Genomic DNA, 12,556 nt, shown 5'->3' with positions numbered 1-12,556 from the left:
CTGGATGGAGCGCGACGCTCCATTCGAAGGAAGCCAAAGTATATTTAACGTTGTAGATTGGGCCCATGTGCACAATCCAGCAAAAGATTACCATACGAGTGTTAACACCTGATCCACCACCAGCTTGCTTATGGCTGCCGCAAACACGATTCATTTTGAAGAAAGTTGACGAGAGGAATAATTTTATCGGAGCTCCTGGCAACATGTTCTCACATCGAGTGCGCTAGGGTCGTACAGACCAAACAGTCAGGATTTGCACCTCTTCGCGGTCTATGCAGCAGGCTCCAGCTGTACTTCTACATACACTCGTCGTCAATCACGACGAGGGAATTGCTGATATGACGCACCGGAGTCGTTCTCGTCTTTTGTTCGCCATATCGGCTCAAAACTGAAGTTGTCACGCTGTCTTGCACCGAAATCGGCGTGACAAGTGCGTGTCTGCCCCGCTTTTCGACACATAGAGAACCGGCGTTCGTGTCGCTTGATGCGCATTAAAGTGCTTGCTTGCACCTTCGACTTCAACGTGTTTTCTCACTTGTCCGCTTCACGTCCTCGAAGCCTGTCGACACTCCGTCGTGCGCGCATTAAAAAAATAGGCTTTACCCGTGACAGGGTCGTAGAATTCCGCTAGACCTTCGTCTCCACCGTCACCAACAGCTTCCGTCGTCGAAATGCGTGGCGTTGCGAACGCACCTGGCCTCTCGACGCACCTCTCATTACTCTGCGCGTTATATAAGTAATAACTAGCGCTCTCCGCATCAAAGTACTTGGCATAACCTGGCAGCTCCACGTCCTCACGTCCAGTCACGAAACCCATCGGTCGAGCAAATACACTCTCCATCGTCAATCGGTTGTAGTAGTACGGATACCTGCTGTGCGGGTCAACGTGCTTCTCCCAACCTTCCTGGTTCGCACTGGAGACTGCTGTCGACGGCGAAATACGTGGCGTCGCGTACGTCGCCGGTCGGTCGAAGGTGCTTTCTTGCGTCCTGTTGTTGTAGTAGTAGTGTACACCTTGAGTCTCGTCAAAGTACTTGATCCACTCGCTGGTGGCTGAAGTTTCGCCGTTCGAACGCAAGAAAAATCCTTCAGGTGGGACGTACGAGTTCTCGTCCGTCTCACGGTTGTAGAACCACTCTCGCTTGGTATCAGAGTCCACGTATCGTTCCCATACGCCCTGCACTTCATCGGGACGACGACGTGGGTGTGTGCGGAGCCCCCAGCCGTCCATCTCGTCCTGCTCGATCTCTGAGGGCCAACGAGACGGGAACTCCCAGTCCCCGTAGTCCACACGTCGATTGTAGTAGTCGTACAGAGCTCGAAACTCATGCAACTTCCGTCGACCACCCGAGTGAACATTGGTCCAACACTACAGCAACACGATTCCTAATGAGCAACACTTATCTCCGATCCACGCGAAGATGATACACATACCACGCTACAGAGCATTTCCCCACAGTCTCTACACTCCATCGTCGCCTCACTCGTATGCTCTACAAAGAGCAAAAGTCTCACTATCACTTTTAAAATTTGCAACATCATTCTCAACCGTACCGCAATTTTCGCAAAGAGGTTTTGGCAGCAGATCCAGCACGTCTTGAGGCCGACGGAATCGCACTTCACCCGTGACTCGATTCTACGTGCGTACAAAACGTGTACGATCAGCAATTGAGCAAAACACGTGAGTACAGCTTCAAACGTACATAGTAGAACTTCTCGCCGTCCTCAGGTCGAGTGATTTCTTTCCACCGTTTCTTCTTGTTCAGTTGTGCTTGTCGGTATTTCTCTCGTCCTTTCCATCCACGGTAATGCGCTTGTACAAGTGTGACAGCAAGGTGTTGGATCTTCACTAACTGCGAGATTGTCTCCAACGTCGTTTGCTTCAGCGATCGCGCCTGCAAACGTCCGTGACGTCCGCGCCAGTTGGTTTGCACCATCAACGTCGCGTCGACCAGTTGCTGAGTCTGTAAATCTCGAGCCAACCGCATCAAGTTGACTTGTATCCGAGCTCTCCGACGTTTCCACGCCACTTGAAGCTTAACAGCCGCCGCATTCTCCCGTTGTTTCTGTCGCACCATCGCGATCACTCGATTCGCTTGATATTTCTTCTTCGCACGCCAACTTTTCTGAATTTTAACGGCAGCATTGTTAACTTCTGCTACGTATTTCCTCATCGCGCGCAGCTCTTTCTTTGCTTCGTGTCTTCGAATACAATTCTGCAATGTCAGAGCAGCTCGTTCTCGTCGAATCTCGTCGTTTTTCCGCTCTTCACGCTTCAGATTCGCAGCTCGACGAGCGATACGAATGCGATAAATACTCTGTAACGTTCTGGCTGCTTCGAACTCTTGTCGTTCTTCTGCATTCCTTGCTGCACGCATTAAATTCGTTCGCTCTCTCCCTTTCTTACCTCTCCAATGTCGCTGGATACGAATGGCACTACGTTGCAGCTTGTCCTCGTAGGCTAAACGCCGTAAATGTCGACTTTGAAGTCTCTCACGCAGACGCTTCTTCCGCCAAGACGCTTGAATACTTCGAGCAGCTCGTAACTTTTCTTCTTGACGTCGAATCTCACGTAAACGGTGAGCTTCTCGTCGATCCAGGAGCTGTCGATAGGCTCGTTGAATTCTCGTGGCAGCTTCGGTCTCCTTGTAGAGTTGAATGCGCAGAATCACGGCGTATTTTCGAGCTTGACGTCCGCGATAGACGCTCTGTAAGCGCATGGCTACCCACAAGACTAAACGCTCTTCTCGCTTCTGTTGTGCGATCTTACGAGCCACTCGAGCTCTGTACATGCACTGGATATGAACCGCAGCTCGCCAGCAATTACCGTATTCCTCAATGAAGAGCCAGTCTTCTGCACGATGACGAGGTGTCATGCCTTTGAGCTGCTCGTTGCTACTGAAGACTGCAAACTTCCACGACGAAGCGAGCGATTTGATTGAGAACGAGCGGATCTTTGGACAACCGGTGAGGTCTAACAGCATTAGATTTGTGCACTTTCCAGCTAGCCAGGATAGTCCCGTTGCAGTGATGTTGTCAAGGCTTCGAAGCCAGAGATTTCGTAAAGATGTAGCCATTATCGAGCCTGCAAGTGCTAATAAACCCATGTCTGTGATCTCTGCACAGCCAGACACGTCGAGCTCACGGAGCAATGAGGAGTACTTACTGACCCATTTCAACGTCAGATCCGTTATCTGAGTACCGCGAAGACGCAGTGAGATGAGCTGGTTTGGTGTATTTCGCGTCGAAGTTTTATTTATTGGAGAAATTGGTTGTTGGTGTCGAGAACGATGAAAGTCACCTACGAACGCTTGATCTGTCACTCGATCGCACCCCGTAACATTCAGTGACGATAATTTGTTGCAATGAGCTAGGATTTCACTCACTCCGATGCTGGTAACACGATAGCATCCTGACAGGAGCAACGATGAAAGCTCAGAGCATGACATGGCTACACAATGTAGCGTTCCATCTGAAATGGCTACACAATTCGACAGGTCTAAATGACGCAGTTTAAGACAGCCAGCTACCAACGCAGCGATTCCTAGCCGATACACGCCTGTAGTTTGAGTAGAATGTACGTCTGAGAGCAATGTAAGCCCCTCGGCATCGAGAGAAAGCAGCTCTGGACACCTTAAAGACAGTCGACGAATCCCCTGATCGGTTACTTTAGTGCAATGTCGAAGTTTTAGCTGTTTCAGTTGCAGCATACTCTCGCTAATTGCACGCATCGTCAGATCCGTCACAGCTGTGCAGCCTGAAACATCGAGATGCGTCAATGCGTTGCACCCAGAAGCCAGCCAATCCATCCCGACGTCGGTAACCATATCGCAGCCCGAGAGGATCAGAGTCTGTAGCACTAGACAATTTTCCGCCAGAGCCAACAGTGAGATGTCGTTGACTTTGTACTGCAGATCATAGCGAGTCAGATCTAAGAGCTCCAGGCCGTTGACGCCTCCAGAGTTAGCTAGCGCCACCACGCCGGTATCGGAAATTTGACGACAGCCTCGAAGTTTCAATTGTCGTAGTTTCCGACAATTTTTGCCCAATGTTTGCAGAATATTGTCAGTCACACTGGCACAGAATGAGAGATCCAAGAGCTCAAGCGTGGAGCAGGCTTGCAGGACTCGTGAAAGTGAATAGTCTGGAACTCGATTACAGCCAGCAATGGCAAGCGCTGCAAGAAGAAAAATAAAAGTTAGAGAGAGAACTATAAATTTGACAGAAAGACGAGGGTTTTAACAGCTCACACCGTAGTGGGAGTCGTAACTCTCCGATGCAGCTAAGAGCAGGACTTTGTAACGCTGTGACGTAGCTGAGATTGAGAGACTCAAGACTTCGACAGCAGCTCACGATGTGGCGAACACCCGAATCTGTCAGCTACAGGAGCCGAAATTCGTTAGCACGCGACCTCGATACACTTAAGTTCGTTCATGTACTCACCTTAAGTGCTCGCTCCAAGTTGAGATGTTGAAGTTCTGGACACGCCTTGGCAATGATATGAGCGGTTTTGTCAGTAATCTATCGGAACATTTCGTCAGTCCAATGATCTCAAGGGTCAGCAGCGTCATTTGTCCGTACTTGATCTGCTCCAGAGAGGTTTATTCGAACAATGCTCTGCTGCTTCACTGGAGTCGTGGGCGCGTTATTAAGAGCCAAAGCACTTGCAGCTGATGGGAGCAAGTCCGCTAACTGGTTCGACAACCAGGGACGACTCGAACTGCCAGAGCTGCGCAACATCTTCGCCAAACACGCATCGGACGCTACCACAGACCAAATCTACAACACAAACACAACCATGAAGCGAATGACGAGCATTCAGCAGTATAGTAAACGTACCGACAAGTCTAATTCCGTGCCAACCAGCACTTCGTCCGGTATCTCTTTGTAGACAAATACTGTAGAGAGCTCAGCTACTGAATGAGGTCGCCACGTCACCTCCTTCTCCGATGACAAAGAACTCAAGCGTATCCCGCCATGTGCCTTCCGCACACGTGCTTTCTTGTTGGCCATGAAGATCGCACTAAATTTTTTTACAGCTTAAAATATTTATTGAAACTGAAAAAAAAACTCGTTTATTCTCCCCTACCCATAATAATCGTATCAACAGACCACCATCGAAGGATCCCAAGTAGAGCACTACCCTCGCGACAAGGAAATGCTCTCGAACGACGAGTGTCGCTGGATGCTCGTAATGTCCACGCCATGACTATCAAACACCGTGCCATCGAGCAGCTCGTCGTCCGCGTCGAAGCGCACCATTCCGAACTCCATCCACTTCATCACTATCACGTACGCGATGATGTTCACTAGACTAAGTGCGCCCAGCGTCCAGTACATGTACTCAAAGTGGCCGTCGTTGAGGTTGTTCGTGATGTAGTGCTCGAACAGCAACGTGAACGTGGACGTGAGATTACTTCCCATGGCAACCATGAACAGATTGATGGCCTGACATGTGCTCTTAAGGTACACAGGCACCTCTGTGTAGAACAGCTCGTAAGCTGTCACGTTGATCAGGCATTCGGCCACAGCCGTCAACACATACATCGGGATCGCGTACGCCCAGTACGTGTGGTTCATTGGCTCTCCGGATCCATTGTTCGGAATAGTCTGAAGGATACCATCCGCGTCCAGATACGTGATCTCGCCGCTGTTTCGTCGAATGATCTCAAAGAACCCGGACCAAATCATCGTCAGCATGGCCACTATAAGCCCGGTAAGCACTTTACCGAAGGCACTGGGTGGTCGTCCGAACATTTTCCCCCACAATGGGTACACAAAGCCATCCAGCACAGGGATCAGCAGGATGATGGTCAACGGATCGAAGATACCTAGACTTGCACCGGGGACCTGAATGGCGTCTACATCCGTGACATTGTCGGCACCTATGCGAAGATCGCACTGCTGAGCGATCGACTGGAAATTGGCGTCTAGCTGGTCGTACGCGCACTCCCACATGATCATGAAGGACGCGAAAGGCAGCACTCGAATCACCATCTTAATCTCGTCCACCGTCTCGTCGTTGAACTTGCCGCCGTTCGACGCCTTCGACTTGTCCATATAAGCTGTGTTCATCCCGTAGCGGATCCATGCGTACATGCCGAACGCACAGCATAGTACAACAAGGTACGACAAATACTGTCCGACCGAGAGCCAGTCGGACATAAAAGACGCGAGTAGATTGAGTGGGAACGCCAACCCAAAGGCGATCAGACCGTAGTACAGCATCCTGGCCTCGAAACTGAACGCACAATTCCCCAAGACGATCGTACACAGCTTGGTGAGTGCACTATCCTGCGGCGCGAAATGGACATATCGGGGAGCTCCAAACAGGAACAAAATGTAGGCAAAGACCATCACTCCGCCACAAATGAAAAAATTCGCAAAATAGCCATACTCCTTCGTGATGGCGCCTGAGCCTTCGACACAGAGTACCGATAAGTAACCGTATGAGAAAATGGCACCCAGATTAATGACGATGTAGAAATAACTGAAGAAATGCTCCTTCTGCATGACTTCGTTGGGGTCGTTGGGGTCGAACTGGTCGGCGCCGAACGTGATGACGTTGGCCTTGATGGCTCCTGTGCCTACTGCCACGCCGGCGAACAGACCGAGGTGGCACAGAACGTTGCCGACCAAGTGGTTGCCGTGCTCGGGCTCCATAAACGTTGGATAGGCCGAGGCAGTGACCAGGAAGGCGCCGATAGTGTACCATATTCCAAAAACCCAGAGCGTCTTGAAGCGCCCCCACTTCTCGTCGGCGATGTAGCCACCTAGTAGCGGCGATAGGTAACAGATTGAGGTCCACGTGCTCTTGAGGGAGTTGGAGCCGACCTGCGACCAGCCGAGTTTGCCCATGAAGTTCTTGAGGCCCTGGTTGATACCATAGTAGCTCACGCGCTCGGCGAACTCGAGGATCAGGATAAAGCTACACACATGGAGCAGCACGTTCTGGAAACGGCGATTACGCTGCTCCCACGGGCCCTCGATGAAGTACGAGGACGAGGCGCTCGGCGTGCTGCCCTGATCGTCCAGACTGGACGTGAGCGGCGAGCGCCGCGCCGACTTGGAGTGCGTGGAAGACTGCGAGTCCTGCATACGCGCCTCCGGCGTCGCAGGAGCAGAGAGAGGAGACGACAACGCACACCGACAGATCTGGGCGAGCGCCGAACTTGTGCTAAAGCCTTTTGCTCGGACTTTTTAACTCTGGAGGGAGGTTGACAGAGAGACGGAAGCAGAAAAGGGAGAGAGGCAAAACCCAAGAGAACGGACGACAGTTTAAAAGGCTCTGCAAAACGGAGGGGTGCTGCTAACTACGAATTTGATCAGCTGCCAGAATTGATCTTCTGCTGTATATAAGATACAAGAGAATTTTGACTTACTGTATGTATTGAAATTGAAACTGCGCTAAATTAGACCTGCTCTAACGCCGTTTGGGGATGGGCGAACCAGCCCCTTTCAACCAATCACTCGCCAAATCGCATATAGGGCTATTTATAATTTTCAGTAAAACAGTACACGGAGCTCAGGAAACGTTTTACTTTTTGTCATCTTTGAAGTACTGGAACTGTTAAACTCGTATTAAACATGAACAAGGCCACAGTTATTGTTGAGGACTCGTCTTACATCGTGGAAGTACGACACTTGCCCTTTGCCCTGTGTAACTTACACTAAAAGTACATTATTAGCTGGCGAGGTCCCAGACAAGTATGTTGGCGGCTTTTATCCAACACGCTTGGGGGTCGCAGGGCAGCTCGAATGAGGTGGCATCCGAGAAGGCTTCTGGTAAAGAAGTGGTCTGACCGGTCGTCGCCTTTTAAGCGTGAGCTTGGCGGCAAATCTCGCGTGCGCGCAGACTTCGACATCGACTTTGGTAAGAATTGAGCGCTGGCCCCACATTTGGGCTTCAGCTCGTACAGTACAAATGTACACCGCCCCGATACTACATGTACTGTATTAGTACCGGTATCTAAAGTTCGGATGGCAACAAGAAGTGATGATGGCGCCGCTGCGAGCGGTTTGCCCGAACCACGTCCGACTGAAGCTCACTGCGCGACCAGTGAGACTGTCACTACAGCTTCAGCTGGCTGCTGACAGGACTTATGTATCGAAATAATTCAAACTCTATCCGCGCTACGATGTTAGTGCCTTGCCTTCAAGTCTTGAAGCGCTTGGAAAAGATTTCTAGGTGGTCGATTCGAAGTGAAAAACGACCGCGTTACAGTAACTGTGAGCACGCTGGCAACTACATGTACCTTACTCGCAGAAACGCGTCCAACAAAATCCGCTATTGACTGTTTCATAGAGCTGAACTGGAACGCCTTTAATCAATCCAAAACATGAGAGGCAGTGTATACATGAGCTGTTCAGATACCGGTACAGTCTGAAGTATAACAACGCTACTGTACATTACCGTACCGGTACAGTACTGGAGTTTTAGTCGATCGCTGCGTTGCGGCACCATGTGCCACGGCCAACTTGTCACCTCTTCAATCCGTTCACCTCTTTAATCCGATATCTTGTACCTTACAGTGCAAGACTTCATAAATCACTTCAGATTATTTCATGATGACCGACGTTGGCGAGTGTCTCGTGAGCGAGGCCTTCATTGACAGTGAGAGCGAAGCGGACGAGGAGCAGCAGCAGACGGTCGTGGTCATGGAGGAACTAGAACCGATACCAGAGGCCGCGCAGGAGACACAGCGCTCGGCGTTACAGACGACGCTGGGCGTCGCTTCATCCGCTGCGAACTTTATGCTGTTCCCGTACGTTGTTGCCGGAAAAGTGGCCGTCCACGCCACGACCATGGCCGTGACAGCCCCGATCCACCTCACCAACCACGTACGTGCTAGTATCACGCAGTCGTGGACGAGATCAGAGCAGGAAGACAAAGCTGATCTCTTCGGGGAACATTCGGGTAGCAGCACAAGCTGCACGAGCAGCGACAACGAGGAGGCCATAGAGCTGCTCGAACCAACAGAACACCATCAAGAGAGCAGCGGGGTCGCTCAGCTGCTCTACCTGCCTGTACGACTAGTACACAGCGGCGTATCCACCGCCGTGGCGATCCCCACTCGTGTCGCCACGTATAGTGGACGGAAGATCTCCAGTGCCGTGTCAACCTCTCATCAATTGGCTACATCAGCCGTTGTGGCATCTACGGGGATCGTAGCGAGGACGGGGCTACATGTGGCTAGAGGTATCACACACGGTGCAGTGTCCACGGCATCTACAATCTCTGGTGCTGTAGGGAAGACTGTGAGCTATGTGATCCCACCGTCGGTCTCTAACGCCGTGTGGCAAGGCATGGACATCACTGGCAACGCGTCTGTCAATGTTCTATCACATGCTATCGCTGTGCCTTCGTATCGGATGCTACGCGCGTTAGTACCTGCAGTGGACAAGTGCTTTACCGAAGAACAAGCCGTCACTGAGACGCGAGCTACCGTGAAGATGCTGGTGAAAGTTCTGGGTCCTCAGAATGCCTTCTATCTACTCAAATGGATCTACGAGACCGTGAATAGCGAAGAAGCTCACGATGCGTTCTTACTATGTCGAGACCTTCTACATGAGTCGCTGGATAGAGAGAACTATCGCCAAGCAGGAGCATCAGTCAGTGCAGCTACAGGCTTGACTAAGGCCATGCATGTGATGAAGGAGGCGCTTAGCGTGCTACCGTCGTTGGACGAGCTGATCGATGCTGCAGCTCTAGTGGCGGATGTGTCGGACGAGGTGGTTGACGGCGTTGCCCACGCTGTAACGGGACGAGAAGAAAGCGCCTGTCGCTTCGAGTACGTGGACGATGACGACGAGCCATTGGCGTTGGAGCTCACAGACACGACGTTCGAGCGTGAAAGTAGCAGTTCTTCTTCCGACGAGGAGCTGAACCCCATTCTCCAGTCCAGCATTTCCATACTGACGCAAGTTTGCGACAGCGAGGAAGCCTCGTCGCTTTTCAACGCCTTCGGTGATTTCCTGGATGTACTGGTGGACTAAAGTGTACAGAACGAGAGGGAAATTTGTTAGGGCTCCAACTGTAATGAACACAACTAGTTATTTAACCAGTACTAGAAGTACATGTACAAGTCTGATTTGTTTATGCCTGCAACTTGATTTCCACTTCCTTTCCTCTCGCTAAGCTGACGTAAAGTCTCCCCAATCTTCATCATCCGCCGCCACTGCGGGTGGAGGTGCAATGGCTGGAACCTTCACCGTCGACGAAGGTGAGTCTCTTGGTGGTGGCGGGATAAGTGGCACCTTGGCTGGACTCACTGCACACATTTCACCGCTGCTTCGAAGCCGTGTACTTCTCTCTCCATCTTCTATGCCGTTGGTCTTGAGGTTTATCCGGATCGTTGCTCCTTGCGGCAGACTCAAGTCCTTCTTAGGGGACACTCGTTCACCTGTCGACGTCTCGGCTTCTGCAGTCTCATACTGCACTTCCAGCTGCCTCAGTGCGTACTTAGCGTAGTCCTGCAGTGTAGCCTTAAAGTTGAACGCCGCTGTGCGGTCTGGGAAGCCGATGCCCACGAAGGCGCGACGTTTGGTCTGCTCGTCCTCTACACGCAGCATGAAGTAGCGTGATGAATCCACGCAGTCGTGTACGTATACGTCTAGTGACAGCTCGCGTGCTATCTGCAAAGGGCACTGAGCGAACAGTGTGGGGGTTGCAGTAGTCTCGGCATCTTCTGCTACAGGTTCAAAGAGCTGAACGAAGCAAGCGTCGCCCTTTTGCAAGACTCGCACCGACCCTGTGAGAAACGGATGCTCCGGGTCCCACGCATCAGCACGTGGCGCCAGACTCGTCACTTGACCTGCTGGAACCTGGTAGAGCCACACGCCCTTCTCGCTGAACAACGAGCGCTCCAACTCGAACGCGTCTACAGATTCTGTCATTTGTGGTAAGATTTTTATTGAGGAGGTAACCATTAACTCTTTCATTTCGGTGCTATCGTCACCGAAAGCAGGTTGTGCGAATAGTAAATTGCTGGAGGAAATGGATACTAGCACAGCCCTTCGACCGTGAAATTAGCAGCTTTTGGATATATACACCGTTCGATGTGCAAGCGCACAGATTCTGTAAGACCAAATGTAACTTTTATATATCAGACAGGTATGCGTGGATGTATCCAAGAAGAGCTCTTCACGCTTTCCAGCTATGTATTTCTATCTACACCTCGTTGAAGAGTTCGCGACGGATCTCAGGTGTAATCTGGTGGTGAAAGTGTTGCTTAAGTAGCGGCTTCATGGCCTCCTTGTGCTGCTTAGGGATGTCGTTCTTGTAGCGCTGGGCGAACACCAGCAGCGACTGGTGCCACAGCACCGGCAGCTTGCGTGTGTCGGACGTGAAGCGCAAAAAATGCTGACTGAGCTCCGAGATCACACGGGTGGGAAGACTGTACTTCTTGTTCAGCAGGACACGGATGAACATACTGTTTCCACCCGAGTACTCCATACTCGAGAGCTTCATCAGCGTCGCAGCCGAATGGATCACAGGCACCGACACCTTGGACAACACACTGCCGATAATAGCAGCTTCACGTTGTGTGCAGTTTCTGGACTCACATAGAGGGATGATGATGCCCTTAAAGAAAGCCTGAGGCTTGTACAGCGCCTTCTTTAGAGCCATGTACAAGTGGAAGTTCAGACGCTTATTTTCGTGAATGTCCTGCCTCACATGCTCGAGTAAAAAGATGTTGAAGAAACGTTGCGCCATCTTGGGGTTCAAATTGGACGCAAACAAGCGCGTAGCCGCGCGCATAGCATGCGGCGACCATTTCTCGGGGCTGGTGAGCCACAAAATGTCTTCCCAGTAGCTCAGACTCGGGATCACCTTAAAAGCTTTAGGCAGTTTGCCGGACGTGTACCGCTGCAGGATTTTTCCCACACCCGTGTACACTTCGACGATCTTGGGATCGAATTTACTGTTCTGTGGAGCCTCGTCGTCGTCCATCTCGCCGCGTTCACGAGCTTCCTTTTCAAAAATCTTGTCCATGATGATGTCCGCCAGGTTGCGACGCTCAGGCGCGCCCATCATGAAGTTGGCGAGCGCTTCTTCGTCGTCTTCGCAGATCTCCACCTCCTCCACGTAGTCGCCATTGATGCGCACGAGGTCCTGGCCGTCGTACTCGTCCATGTCTTCGTCCGCCTCGGATTCGGACTCATCGCTGCTGTCATTGGCCTGTTCATTGACAGGAGCCTGCGCCTTGCTTCTGTTGTGCCGGGCCTGCTCTTCTGCCTGTTGCTGCTTGGCGAGCGCCAGTGTGCGACGGCTCAACTTCTCGGGTACGACGTCTTCGGTCATGTCGTCGTCGGAGTCATCGGCATCGCGGCCATCGTTCTTGTTGCTGCTCTGGTTGTACCACGGCTTATTGTCATAAGCCAGCTGCTTCTCCAGCGGACACGCGCGCTTGGGCTTTCCCTTCTCGGCCTTAGGCATCGTTTACAGAGTTGCTAGTCGATAAATGGCTGCGCTGCGTCGACTGTGACCACCAACGATATTAACGAAAATAAACTGTCCGAAAATATTTATTTTTGGTGTTATTTTCGTGAAACA

General features: G+C 51.4%; 6 protein-coding genes across 6 annotated transcripts; 1 reads left to right on the top strand and 5 right to left on the bottom strand.

The window, feature by feature from the left end:
• Window positions 1-544: 544 nt before the first annotated feature.
• Window positions 545-3,827, bottom strand: PITG_00415 (uncharacterized protein; the record flags this gene model as incomplete). Its single annotated transcript, XM_002908972.1, has 4 exons — window positions 545-1,369; window positions 1,538-1,629; window positions 1,700-3,224; window positions 3,324-3,827. 4 exons carry the CDS (start codon window positions 3,825-3,827, stop codon window positions 545-547), a joined length of 2,946 nt encoding a protein of 981 aa, XP_002909018.1.
• A 17-nt stretch (window positions 3,828-3,844) lies between these two features.
• PITG_00414 (uncharacterized protein) lies at window positions 3,845-5,013 on the bottom strand (the record flags this gene model as incomplete). Its single annotated transcript, XM_002908971.1, has 6 exons — window positions 3,845-3,859; window positions 3,954-4,177; window positions 4,251-4,380; window positions 4,444-4,521; window positions 4,582-4,779; window positions 4,840-5,013. The coding sequence occupies 6 exons, from the start codon at window positions 5,011-5,013 to the stop codon at window positions 3,845-3,847; spliced, it is 819 nt and encodes a 272-aa protein (XP_002909017.1).
• Window positions 5,014-5,139: 126 nt separating this feature from the next.
• Window positions 5,140-7,098, bottom strand: PITG_00413 (Proton-dependent Oligopeptide Transporter (POT) Family; the record flags this gene model as incomplete). The annotated part of the gene is made up of 1 exon (XM_002908970.1): window positions 5,140-7,098. One exon carries the CDS (start codon window positions 7,096-7,098, stop codon window positions 5,140-5,142), a length of 1,959 nt encoding a protein of 652 aa, XP_002909016.1.
• Window positions 7,099-8,565: 1,467 nt separating this feature from the next.
• PITG_00412 (uncharacterized protein) lies at window positions 8,566-9,854 on the top strand (the record flags this gene model as incomplete). Its single annotated transcript, XM_002908969.1, has 2 exons — window positions 8,566-9,791; window positions 9,836-9,854. The coding sequence occupies 2 exons, from the start codon at window positions 8,566-8,568 to the stop codon at window positions 9,852-9,854; spliced, it is 1,245 nt and encodes a 414-aa protein (XP_002909015.1).
• A 280-nt stretch (window positions 9,855-10,134) lies between these two features.
• PITG_00411 (adaptin-like protein) lies at window positions 10,135-10,896 on the bottom strand (the record flags this gene model as incomplete). The annotated part of the gene is made up of 1 exon (XM_002908968.1): window positions 10,135-10,896. One exon carries the CDS (start codon window positions 10,894-10,896, stop codon window positions 10,135-10,137), a length of 762 nt encoding a protein of 253 aa, XP_002909014.1.
• Window positions 10,897-11,170: 274 nt separating this feature from the next.
• Window positions 11,171-12,439, bottom strand: PITG_00410 (bystin; the record flags this gene model as incomplete). The annotated part of the gene is made up of 1 exon (XM_002908967.1): window positions 11,171-12,439. One exon carries the CDS (start codon window positions 12,437-12,439, stop codon window positions 11,171-11,173), a length of 1,269 nt encoding a protein of 422 aa, XP_002909013.1.
• Window positions 12,440-12,556: the final 117 nt, after the last annotated feature.

Source organism: Phytophthora infestans, genomic scaffold (genome assembly GCF_000142945.1).
Source record: "Phytophthora infestans T30-4 supercont1.1 genomic scaffold, whole genome shotgun sequence".
Lineage (NCBI taxonomy): Eukaryota > Oomycota > Peronosporomycetes > Peronosporales > Peronosporaceae > Phytophthora > Phytophthora infestans.
The sequence above is the reverse complement of the archived record's forward strand: the minus strand, read 5'-3'. Positions and strand labels throughout refer to the sequence as shown.